Source organism: Pantherophis guttatus, chromosome 5 (genome assembly GCF_059756535.1).
Source record: "Pantherophis guttatus breed Tessera chromosome 5, ASM5975653v1, whole genome shotgun sequence".
Classification (NCBI taxonomy): Eukaryota; Metazoa; Chordata; class Lepidosauria; order Squamata; family Colubridae; genus Pantherophis; species Pantherophis guttatus.
The window spans coordinates 12,701,248-12,724,672 of NC_142067.1; the positions used below are offsets into that span (position 1 = coordinate 12,701,248).

The window sequence follows — 23,425 nt, forward strand, 5'->3', positions numbered from 1 at the left end:
CCTACATTGATTTACCGGGTTGAATTTAACAAAGGCAAGCATGTAGTAGTGGTTGAGGTTGGAGTCAAGAATAACTGACCCAAGTTCAAGTCCATCTTCAGCTATAGAAGCTGATTGAATAACACTAAGGCTTGTCACTTTCTTGAAGTCCAGCCTATTCAATATTCCCCTACCCAGTCATGTCTGACTCTTAAGAGCAGTGCTCATCTCCCATTTCTTAGCTGAGGGAGTCAGTGTTGTCCGAAGACACTTCCGTGATCATGTGGCCAACATGACTATGCACCAAAGTGCACAGAACACTGTTATCTTCCCATCAAAGTGGTACCTATTTATCTGCTTGCATTTGCATGCTTTCGAACTGCTAAGTGGACAAGAGCTGGAGCAAGGAACGGGAGCTCACCCCGTCACACAGCGCTCGGGTCTCAAACCCAGAAGTGTCAGCTTTCCAGCTTTCTTTTAATTGCTAAACCATTGCGCCCCCTTATTCAACAGGGCATGGTTGTGGGGAAAAAAATGTCAGAATGCGTGCTAGAGGAAAAGCAATATATAAATGTAAGGCTGAATAAAATGTATGGAAAGTAAAGGCAAAGACATGTAAACTGCTGGAATCTCTCATCCGCTTTGATTTTCTTCCTTGCAGATGCGATGAAGACATCAACGAGTGTGAACGAGAGGAATGTGAGAACGGGGGATCTTGCGTCAATGTATTCGGTTCCTTTCTGTGTAACTGCACGCCCGGATACGTGGGCCAGCATTGTGGACTAAGACCCGTGGTGGTTCCTAATATCCAAGCTGGCCATTCTTATGTGGGCAAAGAAGAATTGATCGGTATTGCCGTTGTTCTTTTCATCATCTTTTTGTTGGTAGTCCTCTTCATTGTCTTCCGCAAGAAAGTTTTCCGGAAGAATTACTCTCGGAACAACATTACTTTAGTCCAAGACCCAGCCACTGCTGCTCTGCTCCACAAAAGCAACGGCATTCAGTTCAAGAACATGAGGACCAGCGGCGACAGCCGCAATATCTATCAAGAAGTAGGACCACCTCAGGTGCCAGTGAGGCCAATGGCCTACACCCCTTGCTTCCAGAGTGAGTCTAGGAACAATTTGGACAAGATAGTGGACGGACATGGGGTGGAACATCAAGAGATGACAACCTTCCATCCGGAATCTCCCCGGATCCTGACTGCAAGGAGGGGTGTTGTAGTGTGCAGTGTGGCCCCCAACTTGCCCGCTGTATCTCCATGCCGTTCTGATTGTGACTCCATCCGGAAGACCTGGGAAAACGGCAATGAAAGTGAGTAACGTCCCTTCAACTTTCTAGATGTTGTTTTTTTTTTTTAATTCACATTTCTTTCCTCATTACCTTTTTTTTTTTTTAAATTTGATTTATATGCCGCCCTTCTCCGGAGACTCAGGGCAGCTTACAATGCGCTAAGCAATAGCCTTCATCCTTTTGTATATTTATACAAAGTCAGCTTATGGCCCCCACAAACTGGGTCCTCATTTCACCTACCTTAGAAAGGATGGAAGGCTGAGTCAACCTTGAGCCTTGGAGAGATTCGAACCTGCAGTAATTGCAGGCAGCTGTTCTTAATAACAGCTTAATAACAGGGTGCTTTAGACCACTGTACTACCAAGGCTCTTTTTGGCCTTAGAACAACCTTTTTTAAAATGACTGGTATAAAGGTTAGGGTCAGGGGTGAAATCCAGCAGGTTCTGACAGGTTCTGGAGAACCGGTAGCGGAAATTTTGAGTAGTTCAGAGAACCGGCAAATACCACTTCTGGCTGGCCCCAGAGTGGGGTGGGAATGGAGATTTTGCAGAATCCTTCCTCTGCCATGCCCACCAAGCCATGCTCACAGAACTGGTACTAAAATAAAATTGAATTTCACCACTGGCTAGGATTATAAATACAAGTTTCCAAAGATTAGAACAGGGGTATCAAATTTAAGGCCCGCGGGCTGGATCCAGCCCACGGGGTGCTTAGATTTGGGCCCCCGGGGCTGCCCTGGAAACAGGAAAGGATCGGCCCACGGTGCCTCTGCCAGCAAAAATGGAGCTCAGGAGGGCCGCCTGTGGCCCTCCTGAGGTCCATTTTCTCTAGCAGAGGGCTGCAGGAGGCCATCACAGCCAAAATCGGAGCCCTCCAGGGCTCCATTTTTGCTGGCAGAGGGCTGCAGGACATAAAGCTGGCCATGCCCACTCGCGCCCCCCCCCCAAGGTCAAACGCAACCCTGATGCAGCCCTTAATGAAATCGAGTTGGACACCCCTGGATTAGAAGACCCGGGGCTCAGTTCTTAACGTCTTCAGGCCAGCTTGGCAATCTTCCTGCTTAAAATCCAACAGCCAAAGCTTCTCTAAATATATGGGCATTATATCACATGTCACGCAATGGCACATATCCAAAATAAACCTACTGCTTCGTTGGTACACAAACCGTATCGACTTCTGCCGTATAAGTAAGTCCTTTAATCAGCGAACTATCAACCGCAGATTAGCAGAATAATGATATGACAGTCCTGAAATACAGCCACCCGAGCATATGCACAAAGTTATTAATTCAGTAATTATATTGTATTTAATTATACAGTTCTTGAATCGTGATCAAATTAGCAATTTGGAATATTTTATTTTCGTCCCAAATAGCATGTCTTGCCTTATCCTGAAAGCAAGGTAAATAAATTGGTGTCGCAGAGAGACACATTTGCAACCCTCTTCCGATGATGCATAAGTCAACCTTCAGATTTCTCCAACCGGCATTCTGGGACCTGAAGTCTCCAGACAGCTGGGAAACACCATATTGGAAAAGCCGCCTTTAAGGAATTGGATAAATAGACAAGATAAATTGTCTTTTATAGGAAGCAGGCAGAATTTTTTTTTCAATTTGCCAGAGCTACTGAGAGCAAAATTTAAAGCTTACGCTCACAAAACCTTTTAGAAGAAGTTGATGCTCAGAAATGAAAAGAAACACAGTTCTAGACTTGCAATGGAGCCCAAAATTTCTGTTGCTAGATGAGACATAGGTTAAGTGAAAAACCGCAGTTGTTAAGTTAGTAACACGGTTGTTAAGTGAGCCTGGCTTCCTCGTTGGCTACGCAATTGGTTGTAAATTGAGGACTACCTGTAAGATGATGAGTGTCACGCTTGGGGCTCAGGACCCCGGACAGCACCCCGAAGTTCGGGAAAGCTGCTTTAGTTTAAAAAAAGAGATTTGGGTTAATGTCAGGGTTCCAAGTAATACCACCAATGAAAGAAGACTCCGAGGCTTGAGTTTCTTCAAAGTTCATTTTTATTGAAGATGTCATACTGGCACATCTGGGAAAACCTGAATCTGAAAGTTTCCAGGTTTTCCCCACTCAAGTGAAATTCAAGTCCCTGCCCAGCACCATATGTCCATCACATGGTCCAATCATCCACTGTCCAAACTGGAGACATCTCCCAGTCATCCGACTCCAGGTGCCAGGGCAAGGCGTCCTTGACTCTCTGAGAAAGGAATGTTATTTTGACTACACATCACCCATACCCTATACCAGTGATGGCAAACCTTCGCGCGGAAACATCACATGTGCGGGCTCGTCAGGGTCACACTCCGGAATTCTATCACGCATGTGTGCCTGATGATCAGCTGGCCAGCACGCATGTGCAGGCCGGTTTTTGGCACTGCCGCACACATGAAGGGATCATGCTCTGGAAAAGCTGAACTTCCGGGTTGTAGCACACATGCGCGCCCAACAATCAGCTGGCCGGCGCACATGTGCACACGGGCTTATGGGCACTGCCGAGTGCACAAAGGACAGCTGATTGTCACGTGTGCATGCACGCCAGAAACCCGGAAGACAAAGAGGCAAGGCTGCGTGTGCCACTTTGAGCACACCTGCCATAGGTTTGCCATCATGGCTCTATGCAATCCCCCCTCCCATTTTCCCACCGAAGAAAATGTGGCAGGCTTGAAGCCCCGAATGTAAAAGATAGCTTCCAGGTCTGACAATGAGCCATTTCTGAAGCAAAAAGTCTCGTTGGATGCAATGTGCTTTAAAACCCAGGTCTGTATATCCATACAACCGGTTCTCTCTTCTTTTACATGTGTATAGGCAAAGAACTTGACGATATGGAAGAAGTGACCTGTTTGTCGGGAAGCAATAAAGGCAGCAATTCAGAAGTTCAGTCCCTCAGCTCCTACCAGTCGGATTCCGGTGATGATAATGGTAAGAATAGAAATAGTTTTCATCCTCCCATCTTCTTGAAATAATTTTGATGTTATCACCGCAGAGGTCTTGGGTACTAGAATTCTAGCCAATCTTTTCTCTCCCGGGTGAAATGTTCAACAGTTTACAGTTAGTAATCAACAGCTGATTACTATATAATATTGATGCTACCTAATTAATTTCTACAGGTAAGCAGAAGATGGAAGTCAACTCTTAACTGTTACAGGTAGTTCTTGACTTACAACACAACTGAGCCCAAAATTTCTGTAGCTAAGCGAGACATTTGTGAAATGAATTTTGCCCCGTTTTACGACCTTTCTTGCCCCTAGCTGTTAAGTGAATCGCTGCAGTTGATTTAAGTTAGCAACCCGGTTATTAAGCGAGTCTGGCTTCCCTCGTCGACTTGGCTTCTGAGAAGGTCGCAAAAGGGGATCACATGACCCTGGGACACAGCAGCGGTCATAAGTATGAACCAGTTGCCAAGCATCTGAATTTTGATCGTGGGGTTGCTGCAACGGTCGTGTGAAAAAGGACCATTTTTCAGTGCCGTGGTAACTTTGAACTGTCACTAAATGAATTGTTGTAATTTGAGGACTACCTGTAATTAGTTTTGTTCTAAGCTTAAAGGTATTCAAAGAATATTCCCGCCTACAGAGTAATAATGCATTTGACGTTGCAGATAAAATTTCTAGGAAAAGAATCTAAAACTCTGTAGCAAGGCCTGCGTTGATGTTTCTATTCTCCAAAGCTACACAAGATCATTGAACGAAGAATAAATCATGCGGTTGCTATGATACAGACAATGATGTGGTAGATATTTCCTCTTCCAAACACAGCTTAATATAGTATTGGCAAAATAATATTTTCCAAATAAAGGATAACCTCCACATAGGGATTTGTGAATAGGAAGGAAGATGCCTAACAGAATCATCATTTCTAGAGCCAAGTACAATGGCTTGGGCATAAACCCATCTACCCCAGCCTAAAAAGTTGAGAGATCATCACATTAAACTCAGTTAAGCGAGTTTTAGTGAACTCTGGAGACACCTTGAGATACTTCACTCCAAGTATTGATTGCCCAACTATCATGAGTGTTGCAGAATGTCGATAGCTTCAACCAAATACCATGTGAGACTTCTTATGTGAGATTTAGAAATGATTAAAATTTAGATGTTGGTATGTGTAGTATATCATCTATGAAGGAGTCAATAGAAGTATTGGTAGAGATATTTGCTTCTCTGCTTGGAGGCGTGAGGGATGGCATCTATCTAGGGCCTGACATAGTCATCCCAATCATTATGCGTTGCTAAGATTCTGTGCTTCCAAAAAAGTTCTTGTTGTTCAATCACTAAATCGTGTCCAACTCTTCACAATCCCATGGACCAGAACACGCCAAGCCCGCCCCCTGTCCTCCACTGTCTCCTAGAGTTCACCCAAATTCATGTTCATTGTGTCAGTCACGCTATTTAACCATCTCTTCCTTTGCCGTCCCCTTCTCCTTTTGCCTTCAAGGCCAAGAAAAGTTACTTCTTCTTCCATCACTAGATGTCTATGGAGATTCTCAGTCATCCAGGTCATGGTTGTCCCAAAGGTGCCTTTTTCAAGAGGCCAACTGGACTTTCTGGTTTTTCTTTGAAGACATTTTGCTCAGTAGTGGTATTCAGCTGGTTCTATCCGGTTCGAGCAAACCAGTAGTGGTGGCTGCGGGATGGTCCTGTTGTGACCCAGGCCCAAGTAGGTATTATCGGATGCAAATAGTTTGAAACAAACAGACTGTATTAGAACAGCTGAGAATTAACTCATTCTCAGCGTAGTCCAAACTAATTCAAAACAAATTCTTCATAACACAATTCTTCAGCCTTATCACCAACCTGGGTCTAATTAGGCAACCTGCCAAAGGCTTTTCTTGGCAAAAGTTCAGAAGCAGAAGACGCCGACAAGAAATAAATGCAGCAAGACAAGAAAGCAAATCTATCAATGTTGTTTTCCGACGAAGAGCCCAAGAGCCATTGCTGGTCTTTTAAGCCTTATGGGAGGGGCCAATCATCCCTTGGGCCTATTCCCGAGTCATCCTTTTTGCTTTAGCTGCTCTTCCCTTCTGGCAGCTCTTCTCATGTGTGCACTAGGAACAGGCTCCTCCTGTTCCTCTGCCTCTCTGCTGTCAGCCTCTGGAGGCTCCGGAGTCCGCACATCACTCCCAGATGGCCCTGGCCCCATCTCTGCCTCCGACGCAGAGCCCTCATCCGGGCCTTCCCCAGACTCCAGGACTGGCCCATGTTCTTCCTCAGCCTCCTCATTGTCTGACTCCACTGTCAGCTCTGCAGGCAGCTGGTGGACCACAACAGGTCTGCCTACCCGCCCGGACATCATCATATCCCGTTTTTGATGCTCTGTGCATGCTCAGAAGACCCTGCGTGCTCACATTTGCGAACCGGTAGCGAAGGTAAGTGAATACCACCCCTGGTTTCGCTTCTCATCCAAGAAGCTTCAGAGGTGAAGAAGCTTCTTGGATGAGAAGTGAAATGTCTTCAAAGAAAAACCAGAAAGTCCAGTTGCCTTTGGGACTTCCTTCTTCTTAATTACTTCATTGACTCCTGTATTTTTTACTTCTTAAGAGAAAGGCAAGTGCTTATGGACTTTTATTTCTCAGATGCCAAAATATAACTGAATAGGGTTTTTAATGGTACATATTTATTTCGTTATATAGCTTTTTTGAAAAGCCAATGGGTAGTGCTTCAAAGCATTGACTTCAAAACATTTCTCATGAATTCTTCTGAGCCATAAAGGGTACCAGTGGGTCTTAGACACTTGGAGGACAATGCTTTCCTTTAAAGTATTTCCAACTCCACAGGGGGAAAAGTCAAAAATTAAAGGAAGAAATTTGTTGCCAATGAGTGCATGGAAAAGATTTCAAGAGGAGAGCATGGTTGATAGATGTGACTGACCTAATGAGGAAAGAAAGAAAACAGTGGACAAATCCAAGAGGCTCTAACCCATAATAGAAGGATGAGAAACCAGGAAATAGGATGTGAGCAGATATTGGCAGAAGGTCTGGATAGAAACAGAAAAGGTGAAAGGTGGACCAGTGTTTCTTAGGGTGTTCGTGTGAGAGAATATTTGGGGAAGGATTAATTCAGAACGAGAAAGAAAAAAGACAGATTAGGTGATGTGAAATTTTGTGTGAGAACACGAGAAAGAGAGAGACAATGGAGAAAGTCCTAGGTGTGAATTATCTACAACTAAAGAGAAGAGATGGTGTGAAGGATAGATCCAATTCAGGTTTGGGAACAAATCCCGGGGGTGTTTTTCGGGGGGCAAAATAAATATTGGGTGAGTGACTGCAAACTCTAAGGTAAAGGTAAAAGTTCCCCTCGCACATATGTGGTAGTCGTTCCCGACTCTAGGGGGCGATGCTCTGTTTCAAAGCCGAACAGCCAGCGCTGTCCAAAGACGTCTCCGTGGTCATGTGGCCAGCATGACTAAACGCCAAAGGCGCACGGAACGCTGTTAATGATGCTGGGCTTGTCAGATAGAAAGCTGACAGCCCAGGTTCGAGACCCAAGCTCTGTGCAACTGGGCGAGCTCCCATTTCTTGCTCTGGCTCCTGCCCACTTAGCAGTTCAAAAGCAAATGCGAGTAGATAAATAGGTACCACTTCAGTAGAGAGGTAACAGCGTTCCATGCACTTTGGCCTATAGTCATGCTGGCCACATGACCACAGAGATGTCTTTGGACCACAGAAGAGTCTTTGGGCAACGTTAGCTCCCTCGGCTAAGAAACAGAGACAAACACCACTCCTAGAGGGGAACCCTTTACCTTTATTTTAATGGTATGAAAGAGACTTTTTTTAGGGCTCTTCCCTGGGTGGAAATATCAATCCCGCTAGGTTAGAAGCAGATCTTGGAAGGGATATCGGCCTTTAGATTTGTTCGACTGCAACTCAAGGTCATATTGGCTGGAAATTTTTGAGACTGTAAGGGTCCCCAGAAACTAGGAAAAACAATAAAATAGGATGTACAAGGATTTGGGGGGACTTTTCACAAAGTCTTCAATTTAACTAGGACGCGGTGGCTCAGTGGCTAAGACGCCGAGCTTGTCGATCGAAAGGTCGGCAGTTCAGCGGTTCGAATCCCTAGTGCGGCGTAACGGGGTGAACTCCCACTACTTGTCCCAGCTTCTGCCAACCTAGCAGTTTGAAAGCACGTAAAAAATGCAAGTAGAAAAATAGGGACCACCTTTGGTGGGAAGGTAACAGCATTCCGTGCGACTTTGGCGTTTAGTCGTGCCAGCCACATGACCATGGAGACGTCTTCGGACAACGCTGGCTCTTCAGCTTTGAAATGAAGATGAGCACTGCCCCCTAGAGTCGGGAACGACTAACATATATGTGTGAGGGGAACCTTTACCTTTACCTCAATTTAACTGCTGCCCAAGAAGAGATGTCAAATTTGGTGGCAGTGAGAATGTAATACTGATCCAGCCCCTTTCTGGTGTGTGTGGGGAGGTGTATTATGAAGGGGATAGAATCATGGATCTCAGCAACGTGCAATGCTCTGCATGTCAAAATTGTTTGGTTCAATATCCAGTTCCAAGTAGAGGAACGGCACATTCAAGGATATCTGTGGGCCTTACAAAGCTGTGTGCGTGCCCCTAAGAACTCCTTCAAACAATGTCACCAAACAATATTTTTTTACCACGACACAATAATGGAAGAGGAAAACAATTAAATGTGTAAATAATAACTGAGTTAAAGTTATTTAAAACTTGCTTTATTTAAATTATTTTGTTTTTCTCCTGGCCCTCTGCATACAGGACTTCTTTCTCCTGGCTTTTAGACTTAGAATAACTTTATTGTCACTTTGAATGTATACTAATCAGCATACATGAAATGAAATTTCATTGCATACAGGTCTCAAAGAGTCTCCACCTCTAATATACACTACATAAACATGATTAATAAATACATAAATAAATTAAAAAATATGCATATACCCACATATATTTTATGACACGGTGAAGCAACACAGTTTAGTTTGGATGTATACATGTAAATGGCAAGAGAAACAAATCTTGCGAGTTTACCAGATGGGTGATACAGGAAACAAAGCTGTTACAGAATCTGGTAGTCCTGCTAGAAATATCTCGAAACTTCCTCCCAGAGGGGAGCAACAGAAAAAGACCGTGAAGTGGGTGTGTGGGGTCTCTTACAGTCGCTTTGAGCTTTAAGCACATAGCATTTATAGGCAGTATCCTGAATAACAAGAAGCGAGTTTCCTATAATCTTCTCGGCTGTCCTTACCACTCTCTGTAGGGACTTTCTATCTGAGGCAGCGCAGCCACCAAATCAAACAGGGATGCAGTTTATTAAAACGCTCTGAATCGTGCCTCTGTAAAAAAAAGTGGCCAGGATAGAAGAAGAAAGATGTGCTCTCCTCATCCGACGCAGGAAATGCAGACGCTGGTTTCTCCCCCTTCTTGCCCACATCCCATGTTATAAAAAAGCTTTATTCCAATAATTGTTGCTCTTGAGTTAAAGATTCAAGCTATACTTGATAATGAAATCTGTTGGGTGATCCTGGGATAAATGCTCATCCAAATAAATAATTCTCAGCTAGATAAACCAATGATCTACAAGGAAGTCTTATTCTAACATTAGTCTACTGCAGGGGTGTCAAACTCAATGCCCGGGGGCCGGATCCGGCCCACGGGGCGCTTAGATCTGGTCCACGGGGCTGCCTTGGAAACAGCGAAGGACCGGCCCACAGTACCTCTGCCAGCAAAAACAGAGCTTGGGAGGGCCACATGCAGCCCTCCCAAGCTCCATTTTCGGCTGCGACGACCTCCCTCAATCCTCTGCCAGCGAAAACGGAGTTCGGGAGGGCCGCGAGCGCTCGAGCCACCACAAGAGCCCCCGACACAAGTGATGTTGAGCTGGCCACACTTACCCTGGCCATGCCCCCCCCCCCCCGGCTCCTCTGAGGTAAAACACAACCCTGATGCGGCCCTCAATAAAATCGAGTTTGGCACCCCTGGTTTACTAGCTGTATTGTGATTGTTGCTAATGTGAAATTCTCTCTTTTGACACCGCTGATAAACCCAACATTGAATAAGTGGCCGTCTCTGGCTTAAAGGGATGTTAAAAAAATAATTAAGGGATAAGTAGCCTTTAAACGGCAGCTATTTAATGAGCAATGTTTAATCTACCCTTCTACCTGTCTCTAAATGTTTCCCAAGCAGAATTTGTAATTAATTCCCCACTAAGACTTTGTGTTCATTCAGAAGCAAGTAATCCTAATGGTGGTGGTGAGGGGGTGGGATTTAGCCAAACACTTTTATAAAACCACCTTAAATCATTCTGGCTGCTTGGAAGATAAGAGGCACTTCAAAGGCAGCACTTAATCTCAAGGGTTTGGGGTTTTTTAAGCAATTGCCATTTAGAGATGAGTGTCAGCTAGAGTCATTGAATTGTGGAGTCCTTGGTGCTCTCTGAGCTCGGTTGTTTTCTTGCAGATGTTTTTATTATCCAACTCGGGGACAGTCTTCAGATTCATTTAATCTCCCAGGTTGGATTTATGAACTGGCGGTAGTCATCTCATTGCGTTTTTTGTGTTTTCTCCCCATTTGCTGCCCTGTTACAGGGAAAAAATACTCAAGTGTGTGTGTATATGGAGTTACCAGATGTTGAAATGTTCTCAAACCATTGCATAATTCATTTGTAACCGTCTACCCTTCTGTAGTTGGTCTCACAGCTAATCTGAGATTGTGTTCGTTGATAACCTCTCATGTGAAATAAATAAATTACTAACTTGAGACTGTCCTTCCTTTATTTCTGCTCTCCTCCTCCCGCAAGCTTCCATTGTGACTGTCATACAGCTTGTCAACAATGTAGTTGACACAATAGAAAACGAAGGTATTTAATCTTTTAAATATATATGCTGTATATATGTATGTATGTATGTATAGATATGACCTTCTCCTCCTGCACTGTCGTCTATTGTTTGTCAATTGTTTGTCTGATTTTTGTTCCTCTATATATAAAAAAAAGATCACAGCAGAACTTTATTAACTCACACTGACTAGCCAGGACTCGGCAAACCATTCTTTGGCAAAGAGGGAAGATTTTGAAAGATAACAACCAAAACAAATTACCATACTTTGCTTTATTATGGATTGCAGACCTTAAGAGAATTGAAGGCTTTGTTTCTGATCAGATTTTGTCTGGGGAGGGAAGCGAGTCCCCAAATAAGTGATACCCTTCAAAACTGAACCAAAGGCAACTAACTGAATACAAAGGAGCTGTGTCAAAGATAGGGAAACATATGTTTACAGTCATTCTCTGCTTACAGGGGTATTTAACATAACAGTATATGGACAGAGGCCTTAGCTTAACACGCTGTATCAGCGTTTCTCAATTTTGGCTACTTCAAGATATGTGGACTTCAACTCCCAGAATTCCCCAGGCTGACATGCTAGCTGAGGAATTCTGGGAGTTGAAGTCCATATCTCTTAAGAGTTTCCCCACGGCTGACATAAATTCATCATTAGACAAACACTGCAGTACCCATATACAGGTCCATATAAACCTTTTTTTACAGTGTCTTATCTGTTAACCCTCATTCAACTTCCTTCTGTGCACTTTCGTTCCTGGGCTCACATCTACATGATTTATAATGGAGCCTGCCAAATTACAGTCACAATGGTCATAAAGCAGAACGTCATAGGTAACCAGACCCGGTTTTACAACTTTTTTTGCGACAGTTATAAAGCAAACACTGCGGTCCTTATGTGAGCCCAATGTTCACTATTGGGCTTTTTTTCCCGCTGAAAACCAGAAATAAACACAAGTTTCCGGGAGGAAAAATTGGGGGGTGGGGTGTCATAAATCATGGTCACATGACCAAGGGATGCTGCAAATGGCTGTCAATGCTGGCCAAGTACCGAAAATGTAGTCATGTGACCACAAGGGGGCGCCATCACTTTGGAACCAGGTTGTAAATAGCTTTTGAGGAGGGGAGTCCATCATAACTTTGAACAGTTACTAAGCAACCGCTCCTAAGTAGAGGATTTACCTGTATGTTAGAGAAACTAGAAAGAGGGGGAAAATGCTCTTCTAGGATTTTTGGATTCCAGCATCTTTGTCTTCGCTGACATCTGGCCCACCATCCAAACCTTATAGTTCTTTGCCACAGGCAAGTTACACTTTCTCTCAGTTGCACTTGAGCTCCAAGTGCAGATTTCTCCTCCTTAATATAGGCCTGTGATGGTGAACCTATGGCACACATACCCAAAGTGGCACGCGCGGCGTCACCCATTCCTCTTCCAGGTTTCTGGCGCGTATGCATGCGCAACGATCAGCTGGCTTTTTTGCATGCGGAAAGTGCCGGAAACTAGAAGATCTTCTAGCTGGTCTTCCGTTTTCCTGCATGAGCATGCAAACCAGCCAGCTGATCATCACATGCACATGAGCACCAGAAGCCCAGAAGAGTAGCTGGCTGAAACCGGAAGTTCAGTAGCAGAAACTGGAAGTTCATTTTCAGGCGCGCGCATGCGCCCTGGGCAGCTCCTCTTCCGGGTTGCGGCCTAGACGCGCACGCACTCCTTTTTCAGCACTTGGTGCCGAAAAGATTCGCTATCACTGATATAGGCAATATTGCTGCTCCATCAGGGGTGAAATGCTCCCAGTTCGGATCGGATCACCCGATCCGGTAGCGATCGTGGCGGGTGGTTCGGAGAACCGGTAGCAATCGTGGCACGAGACTCCACCCACTCCACCCACCTGCCCGGTTGTCGTTACTTCCTGGTTTTAACTGGTTTTAATGTGTTTTGTACCCTCTGTGCATGCGCAGAAAGGTTTTGAACATGCGCAGAGGGTCTGCGTACACATGTGACTTCCGAACCGGTAAGGAAGGTAAGTAGATTTCACCCCTGTGCTCCATGCTTACAAACACAAGTCCAAGAATCCCCATGTCCATTACTGAACACTTCTGTCCTTTTATATATTTAGACCTAGAAGGTAGGTGATTTAACTAGGTAGGCACAAAGCCTCTTGGTCTCTCCATGTCACAAAACCTGGTTCTGATCCACAGAGAGGGGGGAAAAAACCCTTTTAACTTGGAAATCCAAATCCATCTGAGCAATTCACTCTTCTACATACCCCATTTCCTTAAGATAATTCACCTTTTCTAAGTAGGCCGGGTCAAGAAACAAGACTGGATAGCTCAGCAGACTAATGCATTGTAATTTAACTCCAGCTGTCTGCAATTAGTAAGTTCGAATCTTGCCAGGCTCAAGGCTGACTCAGCCTTCCATCCTTTCTAAGGTAGGTAAATTGAGGACCCAGTTTGTGGGGGCAATAAGCTGACTTTTTAAAAATATACAAAAGTATGAAGGCTATTGCTTAACGCATTGTAAGCCACCCTGAATCTCCGGAGAAGGGCGGCATATAAATCAAATTAAAAAAAAAAAAAAGACACTCGTGGATTTTTAAAGATTTTTTTTTAATCCCAACTTTATTACTGTTATAAATAGCTCAAGGCAACCGACATATCTAATCTTCCTTCCTCCTCCTATTTTCTACAATAACAACCCTTATGGTGAATTGGGCTGAGAGGGAGAGTGGTTGGGCCAAAATCATCCAGCCAGTTTCAGTGCCTAAAGCAGGACTAGAATTCACAGCTTCCTGGTTTCTAGCAGGGGTGCTTTAATCACTAGACCAGACCTGGGCATTTTAAGAACCCCCGAGCCACATCTGACCCGTTGGCTGTCCCTGTCTGCCCCGCGTGGATTGCTTTTATTTATTTATTTATTTTATTTTATTTATTATATTTCTATACCGCCTTTCTCCCGTAGGACTCAAGGCGGTATACAGTCAAGAAAAATATAGATACACAAACATCATAAAATTGCTAATTAAAATTATTATTATAACATAGTTTGGCCCAATTAAATAGAACCTAAAATTAGATAACATTTTAAAAACATTCACATGTTCATATGTTTAGCCCCGCCTGTTGGAACATCAGGGTTTTGAGGGCACGGCGGAAAGCACAGGGATATTTCGTATCTCAGGGGGCAGTTCATTCCAAACGGTTGGAGCCCTCACAGAGAAGGCCCTCCCCCTCGGAGTCGCCAGTCGGCATAATTTGACTGACAGTACCCTGAGTAGTCCCTCCCTGTGAGAACGAACTGGTCTGTGGGAGGCTATTGGTGGCAAAAGACAGTCTCGTAGGTACCCATTTAGAAGGCAACTTCTATTTTTTTCCCCAATTTACATAGGCACCTGTGTGCACGCCTATGCACCTTCACAACCAGTGGTGGGTTGCTCCCGGTTCGCCCCAGTTCGGGCAAACTGGTAGCGGCGGGAGGCTCTGCCCACCCGCCCAGACGTCATCAAAAATGCTCTGTGCATGTGCAGAAGTTCCACATGCTCGCAAAGCGGGCACGCGCTCCCACGCACTACCGATAGCAAACCAGTTGCGCTGGGATTTGAAACCCACTACTGTTCACAACCCTATTGATTCATCTCCCCACTACAGTTCCAGTTTCTCATGTGGCCCCTTGGGGAAAGCAATGGTCCATTCCTGCACTAGACCAAACTGGGATTTCCAGGAATGCTTCTTTATTGTTGTAGGTCAGGGGTGTCAAACTCAATTTCATTCGGAGCCGCATCAGGGCTCCCAATGACCTCAGGGGAGAAGGGGGGCTGACTGGGGGTGTGTGGCCAACTGGGTGGGTGTGGCCAGCTTGATACCACTTCCCAAACTGCTAGCATGTTTCCTCTTCGCACTGGGTAGACCAGGCCAAAGCCACGCTGGCCTGATGTTTCCTCTTTGCATTGGGTAGACTGGGTCAAAGCCAGGCGGGCTGGCCCCTTACATTTTCCAAAATGGCCCCGTGGGCCAGATCTGACCACATCGCCAGCCAGAACTGGCCCACAGGCCTTGTGTTTGACACCCTTGTTGTAGATTATATTAACAAAATCTGGAAAGCGTGTTCAACCCCTTCAGTGCCCATTTTTTAAGAACAACAAGGTCAACGCAAAGCTGGCCCAAATCTCACACACTTCCTCCTTTCTCAAAGATTGAGGATCGTTTCCTCTTTCTCCTTTTCTTTCTCAAGGCCAAAGCTTAAATTCCTCTACAAATAAGGGCCGTGAGATTTACTCAAGTCTTGAATGCTCTTTGTTGTATTCTTCGTCTTGTCTCCTTTGTGGTTCCTCGCTCATTCCCAAAGCTGTGTCCTCATTTCAACTCTAGATCTTTTCTTTTCTTGAGCTTTTTCCCTTGAACAAATTTCGAATGGTTTGCTAACTAACTTCACTCTACCGTAACGGTCCTTTCTTCCAACTGGTGATCGGCTCTCTGCTTCTACACTAGACTCATTTCTGATGTATCTTAATCTCTGGTTAAAATTTACCCTTTTCCCTTCCTCACTCAATCTCACTTCTTGGAATTTAGGCTTACTCCCTCCTAATTCCTTTCATTTGGCTTTGTTAACCATGCCTCCTCTAATCCCCTTCAGTTATTAAATGATGACATACTGAGATATTGGTGCCGACCGTCACATCGCAAAATAGATGAGCTAAAATCCTCCAATAATATATTTCGCTAACTGAGTCTTTTCCGAAAGTGTCTTCCCGAAAACTAAGTGAACTCTTGCATGCCTGTTCTTGGAGAACCTCTAACAAAATAATGGTGAGCACTAATATTTTGTCCTTTTTTCTTTTTTGCTTTTAACACCAGTTAAGACTAGCTGCATCATTAAACCAAGCATATTTCTTCCATTGACCTTTGTTTGTTTTGGGTTTGTTTGTTTGTTTTCTTTTCAACTTAGATGAACTTTGGAGATCAATGACCAATAAAATTTTCAGGGTCACATTTGGGCAGGTTTTGGCTCTGTGACCAAACTTATTGCATATATAAAACCTCTGTTCCTACTTATATCCCCCCTCTTGGCTTTTTTGCTATTCTTTTTATCCTATTGACCTTCTAATTTCGTCTTCTTATGTTTCTCTTTCATATGAGCTTCTCCTTTCCCTGGCCGTTTTCTAATAACTAACCAGTTTTTACTTGCGTCCTCTGTCTGCAGGTAACTAAATAATCCTCAAATAATTCTACTGCACAATTGCTTCTTTCTGAATGATGCTTTTCTAACCAGGACTTACAGATGTTGTGGGAACGTCGTACCGCCATTTCCTCCGAACTCTTTCTCTAGTCGTAAACATTTATTACCTAGATTTGTTAGTTAAGCTGACAATTCTCAGATTCTTTCCTGAGCTACATAAGGGCATTCCCTAAATATCTGCCTGCATGTATATTTTGTTCCATTATATTGCCGTTAAGATTGTCTTCTTTACTTTGTTCCTGTAAGGCCCAATGCTGACTTGGCAGTCCATTTTGTTTTACCCGTGCTCCTGTGGTTGCCAAATGTTTTTTTAAAAAGGACTCTGTGTCGTCCTCCTGCTGTTAATTTGGAGGTTTAATATCCTCAGGCTCTTCCCTGATGCAAGGTGGAGAAGAAAATCTTACTCTCGTGCAGGTAGTCCTCGACTTATAACTGTTCATTTAGTGACTGTTCGAAGTTACAATAGCACTGAAAAAAGTAAGATGACTGTTTTTCACACTTACGACCGTTGCAGCATTCCCGTGGTCACATGACCAGAATTTAGGCTACTGGCATGTATTTACGATGGTTGCAATATCCTGGGGTCATGTAATCACCATTTGTAAACTTCCCAGCTGGCTTCCAACAAACATAGTCAATGGAGGCAGCCAGATTCGCTTAACAGCGTGATTACCTTCACAACTGCAGTGATTCACTTAACATCTGTGGCAAAAGGTCATAAAATAGGGTGCAAGTCAGTTAACAACCATCTTGCTTAGCAACGGAAATTTTGGGCTCAGTTTGGTGATAAGTCGAGGACTAGCAAAAGAACCACTAACATGTCTTTAAATTCTTACAAGGAGCCCCCCTTCAAAATTTCACTCTCGAATTTCTCATTCTTTCAGTTCTCTCTCCAACGCTTTATCTTGTTCTGGATGTTGTAGCATTAGCTAGAACATCTTTACCCCGGACTCGGAGGATTCTCCCTTTGACTCCTTTTCCCTTCAACTTCCCTCCCTATAAATGGAATGTGAGAATGGCCTTGTAAGACAGGGGAAGAGGTGCTGCCTAGACAGCCATCTGATAAAAGGAAGAATAGCCCATAGCTGAATAATAGGCAGGGAAAGAGACTTAAAAATGATTTATTTATTTATTTATTTAATTAATTAATTAATTAATTAATTAATTAATTAAACTTGTATGCCGCCCTCTCTCCCAAAGGGCTCAGGGCGGCTCACAACGATAAAAAACACATAAAATTCAGTATTCAAATATAAAAACCAATAAAATCCCCTTTAAGAAAACCCTTTCAGTCCAATCCGGCCAGGCCAAATAGCCATGTTTCGAGGTCACAGCGGAAAGAGCAAAGGTCAGGGGCCATGCGGAGCTCCAGGGGGAGCTGATTCCACAGAGTAGGCGTGCCCACAGAGAAGGCCCGCTCCCTGGGAGTCGCCAGCCGACACTGTCTGGCCGACGGGATCCCAAGGAGGCCCTCCCTGTGAGAGCGCACCAGGCGATGGGGAGCTGTCGCTGGCCGCAGATGGTCCGCCAGGTACCCCGGGCCTAAGCCATGTAGGGCTGTATAGGTAATTACCATCACCTCTAACTTAGCAGGTGATAAAAAGAGACGGTGGGAGATCTGTACTTTCAGACTTGTAAGATTCTGTTAATGTAGCCCTAGAACAGGGGTATCTAACTCAAGGCCCGCAGGCCGAATCCAGCCCATGGTATACTTAGATCTGACCTGCGGAGCCGCCCTGGAAACCAGAAAGGACTGGCCCACGGTGCCTTTGCCAGCGAAAACGGAGCTCAGGAGGGCTGCGTGCCAGCAGGGTCTGTTGGAGACCCTGTTATAGACAATTGAGAGCATAGTAGACTCTTATGTGAAAGTGAGCAATTAATTCTCCCACAGGGCCAAACCAATAGGCAGAACTGAATTCTACTCAATATTAATTTTATTGCTATATAAAATGCAGTAAATTTATGGTTCTGATTACTGTGAGGTGTATAGGCACCCACGGACGCACATAGGTAAATTGAAAAATAACTAGGAGTCACCTTCAAAATAAAAGCAACGCAGCTGTATTGCGTGCATGGTGTACACTTATTTACATTTGATTTCTAATTTCCTATTGACCTCACCATGAACTGGTATCAGGTACAGGAAATCAGGAGTCCAGGCAGTTCAAATAAATATGTAGGTTTACTATACGCTAAAGCTCTCTACAAGAATCTGAACTACTAACAGTCAAAGCAAATTGGCAGTAGATAAGAGTCAATGGAATTCAAGATGGGCAGGACTTAGATCTCTTGTGGGCATGAAAGGACTCAAGACTGATGAGGCGTTTGACCCCTTCTTCATTGGACTCTGCTTGGTCATCTCCTACATTTGGATACGGACAACCAAAGGGGTGGATATAGCTCCAGAGCTGTAAAATGCCCAAGTTTGCTCTTTATCATTGGTAACTTTCAAAGGAAGGATTGATAGGTTTCAGGGATGCTTTGATTTAAGTTCACGCATTGAGCAAGGATTGCCTTGATGGTGCAAATGATCTTTTCCAGCTCTATGATTTTATGGATCCCACTTTGCCTATTCTTTCTGCATCTTTGCTTCCTAATTGCCATTATACCAACAGGAAGAATTACAATAAAGCAGAACAGAACTTTATTAAAGTGAGTGATCAGGGCAAGAAGATGGAAGGAGGGAGAAATCAGCAAAATATTGATGTACGTATGAATGAATGGATCAACAGGTAGATTTAAAATTAACAGGTAGATGCAAAATTATAGACATAAAATCTTATAAAACCCACTGAGCTGACTTAGTTAATCAGATTTATAAAACCTATTGTCTATAAAACCTGCCTACTTTATTCTCTCTTTTACCATTTTTAGTTGAGCGCACATAAGTCAGAAAAAAACGAAGTGAAGGGAGTAAATAAATTTCTGACACGCAATGTTTGAAAGCATGGGAATATCTTGATCTGAAGAGCAGCCTTTTCTAGCCTGGTTCCTTCCTTAATATTTTGAAACTAAATTCCTAACCATCATCACCAGAATTAGGGAACGAGAGAACTGAAATTCCAAACATTCCCCATATTTAGTATATCTGAAAAATAATTGGCAAATCTCTATCCAGATGCTCCACAAAAGGCTATTGTTTGGAATGACTTTATGTTCTGATCCAGCTCCCAAACACGCCCCCTGCCTTTTATCCCCAGAGCTAGGGGGCGGGGGGCTTTGCTAGCAGCGGTGGCTCTTCCATCCCAAGGACCAGCCCATAGATTTCCACTGCTCTCCTCTCCTCTGCCTTCTGTGCATCGAGCTGTTCCTCCTCTTCCTCATCATCCACCTCCAGACCTGGGGACTGTTGACTCTCCATCTGAGGGCTGACAGATGGCCCAGGCTCTGCCTCTGTCTCTCTCTCTCTGTCAGCTCCATTCCTTCTCCCCCCTCAGAGCTCTCAGGTTGCCTTGATGCTGACCTTTGTTGTGATCGCGGCAGCCCGGCAACTGGGACGCCACCAGCGGATTGGCTAGAGGGGTGTGGTTAACACGCACGGGAGAGTTACTGCGTTCTTATTGGTTAGCTCACTGACAGCTCGGGGTATAAAAGAGCTGTCAGTGCTGAAGTTGCTGTTCTGTTCTGCCTGTTCGTATCATTGCTGTTGAGGTAAATAAACCATTCTTGTTATGCAACCCCCGCCTCATTAATCTCAGCTATGAACAGAATACTGGCGACGAAGGTGGGATATAACCCCTGCTGAGACCCTATAGAGAGACTAAAATGGCCCCACCAACATTTGCTCCCTATGATGCCCTCGCAGAGACATGGGATGCCTATATGGAGAGATTCGAATGCTTCCTGGAAGCAAATGATTTCACTGATCTCTCCAGCGGCAAAATAAGAACACAGTAACTCTCCCGTGCGTGTTAACCACACCCCTCTAGCCAATCCGCTGGCGGCGTCCCAGTTGCCGGGCTGCCGCGATCACAACAACCTTGACTCCCACACTTCCTCGTCCTCCTCTGATTCGGCTGCTGGAGTGACTGGCAGCCGACGGGCTGCAACACTTTAGTGGCACTGATGTGAAAAGTTTAACAGTACTTGGAAGTAGCCAAAGCAACCAAACAAATGAATATTTCCATTCAGAAATGTATATGACCTTACTTGTGGGATTTTTGCTTCAACCCAGGAAGGGAAAGTGAGTTGTTGTATCTTGCAGAGCCGGCAAGTTAAGAGGTTAGTGGAGTTCTGCTGTGTTGTGTAAAAATAACCGTGCCTTGCCCAACCTGGCATCTTTCAGATGGTGTGAGCCTCTAAAACTCTCCAAAGTCCACGTTGGCATGGCCTCAAACTAAAAAAAAAATTACCCTTCCTACACATCTAGAGAGTACCAGGTTGGGGACAACCACACTGCAACGAGTGACACACAAAAGCTCCTTGCACCTGATCAACAGAACGTTTGAATATGTGCTTTTGTTTTGTTTTTGTATAGTCAGGGCCGGTTCAGACAGCGCTACCTGAGCTGTAACCACTGGTAGGAGAGAAAATCTTTTCCTTCTGCTAGCCTAGTTTATTTATCGCCATAAAACGTACAGTGTGTTCAGAAAATGCTTGGGGAAAAAAATTACATTTATCCAATCCAACCCAACCCTGCAGACTGCTTCCCCTCCCCCCTCCCAAAAAATAAAGTCATGCTGTGGTCTTGCAAGTTTTCAATACTTACCACACTATTTGCAACTCTTCCACAATAGCCACCCATGCAACCGTGCAATGTGGACCTTGCTACACTGAGTACCTTCTTGCACAATTTCAGGCATGGCCATAGAGAATAAGACGCTGAGCTGATCACCCGGAAAGCTGACAGACCGGGTTCGAGACCCGAGTGCTGCACGATAGGGTGAACTCCCGTTACTTGCTCCAGCTCCTGCCCACCTAGCAGTTCGAAAGCATGCAAATGCGAGTAGATAAATATTTAATTTAATTAATCATATTTCTATGCCGCACAACTCCCAAGGGACTCTAGGCGGCTTACAACAGAAATAATACAAACAGTGAACATAAATTTTTTTAAAAAAAAATAAAACATTATAAAAGCATTTTAAAAACATTAAAAACACATGCACACCATCCATGGCCGGATCTCGCAAGATTGAACAGCGAGATCAACGGCCCCAGGCCTGCCGGAAAAGCCAGGCCTTCACCGCTTTCCGGAAGGCCAATAGGGTGGGGGTAGTCCAGATCTCAGGAGGTAACTGGTTCCAGAGAGCTGGGGCAGCCACAGAGAAGGCCCTCCCCCGTGGGCCCACCAGCCGGCATTGTTTAGCTGACGGGACCCGGAGGAGACCAACTCTGTGGTCTCCTCCGGGTGTGTATATGTACCACTTCAGTGTTAAGTTAAGATTGCACCGAGATCTTGTGTTTCACTAACCCGTTGCACAGCAATCACATGATTTGCATTTCTGAGAGAAAGACTTATATTCTTTCTCAACATTAACCTGATGTCTTTGTAACATGTCTCTAGGCTTATATTTAAAAGCAGGAAAACCCTATTTCATCAGAATAACCAGGATCCTATTCGATACATTATTTTCCTCACTTGAATTTTCAGTGTCTGTTATTACCTGCCACTTCTTCTGTTCCTTTAATGACAACTTAATAGCTGGGTAGTACAATACACTTAACATGCCTGCAGCACAGGCTACTAAATGTTTGCAGAGTAGGTCGTAGTTCAGATAATCCCTACAGTATAGAAAAAGTTTTGCCATTTCTTATTGTGCCTTGGAATAGGTCAATTTTGAAAGCTTGGAGACCACATATTCCATAGGCCAGGGAACACACAACTTGTGGCCTCCAAGCCCCCCGTTTCTGCAGCCCCTTCTGTGTGGTTGACCAACCAAATTGTCCATTGTTTTGACCTTAAAGGGCATCTGAAAATTGGTGTGTCAGTCCCAGTTTGTTGCAACAGAAGATTCTGCATCCATCCACACAGAGGAGGTTGTCCATTAATTTTGCATTAATACCCCCATGGTAACCCATATTTTCCTAACTTTGATGTTCTCAGTACCAAGTGAGAAGATTAAGGAGATAACTTGAAATCATTCATCATCTTTTAACGACCCCATAATCCCTTGTGGGGTGGAGTCTGGGCAACTGAATTGAGCTGGCAGAGCATTTTAATGGCCGAATGCCCTTCCTGTCGCCAATTCGGAGTTTTGTTCAGCGTGGCTGACGTTGCAGCGATTCGACGCATCCCGCAGGGCTCTGTGGAACATGCCAAAATCCAAACAGCTATATTCTCATTGTGCCCAGAGAGAGAAATATCTGCCTCTACCTAGGATCGAACTCACAGCCTCATGGTTGTGAGGCAAGAGGTCCACCAAGGAGATTACTTGAAATGGGGGAATGAAAGTCAGAGCAGAGAAAGCTTCCTTTGCCCCTTCTTAGCCAGTTTCCCATTTCCCAGATGGAAAGATAGAGACGGATTCTGTGCTATGTGGTTCTAGTGGCCCAATTGACTGCTTTTTTATTCTGTTCTGTTCAGGTTGTTATACCGTGCCCCTCACCGTGGTATCTGAGCGTACTTGGGCCCAGATTTGTTTGAACCGGCCCTGAACATGGTAGATTCTTAATTTTTTTTTTTCTGTTTCACAGTGAGCAAGAAAGAAATACATCACAGTCTTTTTTTAAAACCCCAAAAAAAGTGTATTGACTTTTGTGTTAATTCCAAAGTCAGTTTTGCATGTCTGCTTCAGATAATTAAAAGTCATCCATTCTATCCATTGGTTGTAAAATGCTGTTCCCATTTGTGCCTCCGTAAGGTTTGATTAAGCGAAAAGCAGAATAACGTTTTAACCTTTCATTGAAGCATGGCTTAAAAGTACTTTTTAATCATATTTTACATCAGCCGCATTTAAAGAAGCATATAGCATGGTGTTAAAAGACGTGTTGCGGTGCTCTGTTTAACTCTGCTGGTTGCAGATTTGAGAATTTCCAGTGTTTGTTTTTTTGTTTCTTCACTTTATATTTAACAGTCTCTGGTATGGATGAAGGACAGAACTGCAATAGAGGTGACTTTGCATCTGCCTGCTGTAATGGTTGGAAAAGGGTGGCCT

At 44.3% G+C, this 23,425-nt stretch overlaps 1 protein-coding gene across 11 annotated transcripts in view; it reads left to right on the forward strand.

Annotated features, from left to right (window-relative positions):
* FAT3 (FAT atypical cadherin 3) overlaps positions 1–23,425 on the forward strand; it is a 626,029-nt gene that overhangs the window by 595,216 nt on the left and 7,388 nt on the right. For 4 of the 11 annotated variants that reach the window (XM_034408488.3, XM_087894590.1, XM_087894588.1 and 1 more), the window contains 4 exons: positions 641–1,293; positions 4,092–4,205; positions 11,056–11,115; positions 23,345–23,380. In XM_034408488.3, coding sequence (XP_034264379.2) covers positions 641–1,293; positions 4,092–4,205; positions 11,056–11,115; positions 23,345–23,380 — 863 coding nt within the window. Of the gene's footprint in view, positions 1–640; positions 1,294–4,091; positions 4,206–11,055; positions 11,116–22,854; positions 22,931–23,344; positions 23,381–23,425 lie in introns of all 11 variants that reach the window. The other 7 variants (XM_087894591.1, XM_087894592.1, XM_087894593.1 and 4 more) reach the window with 6 other exon arrangements.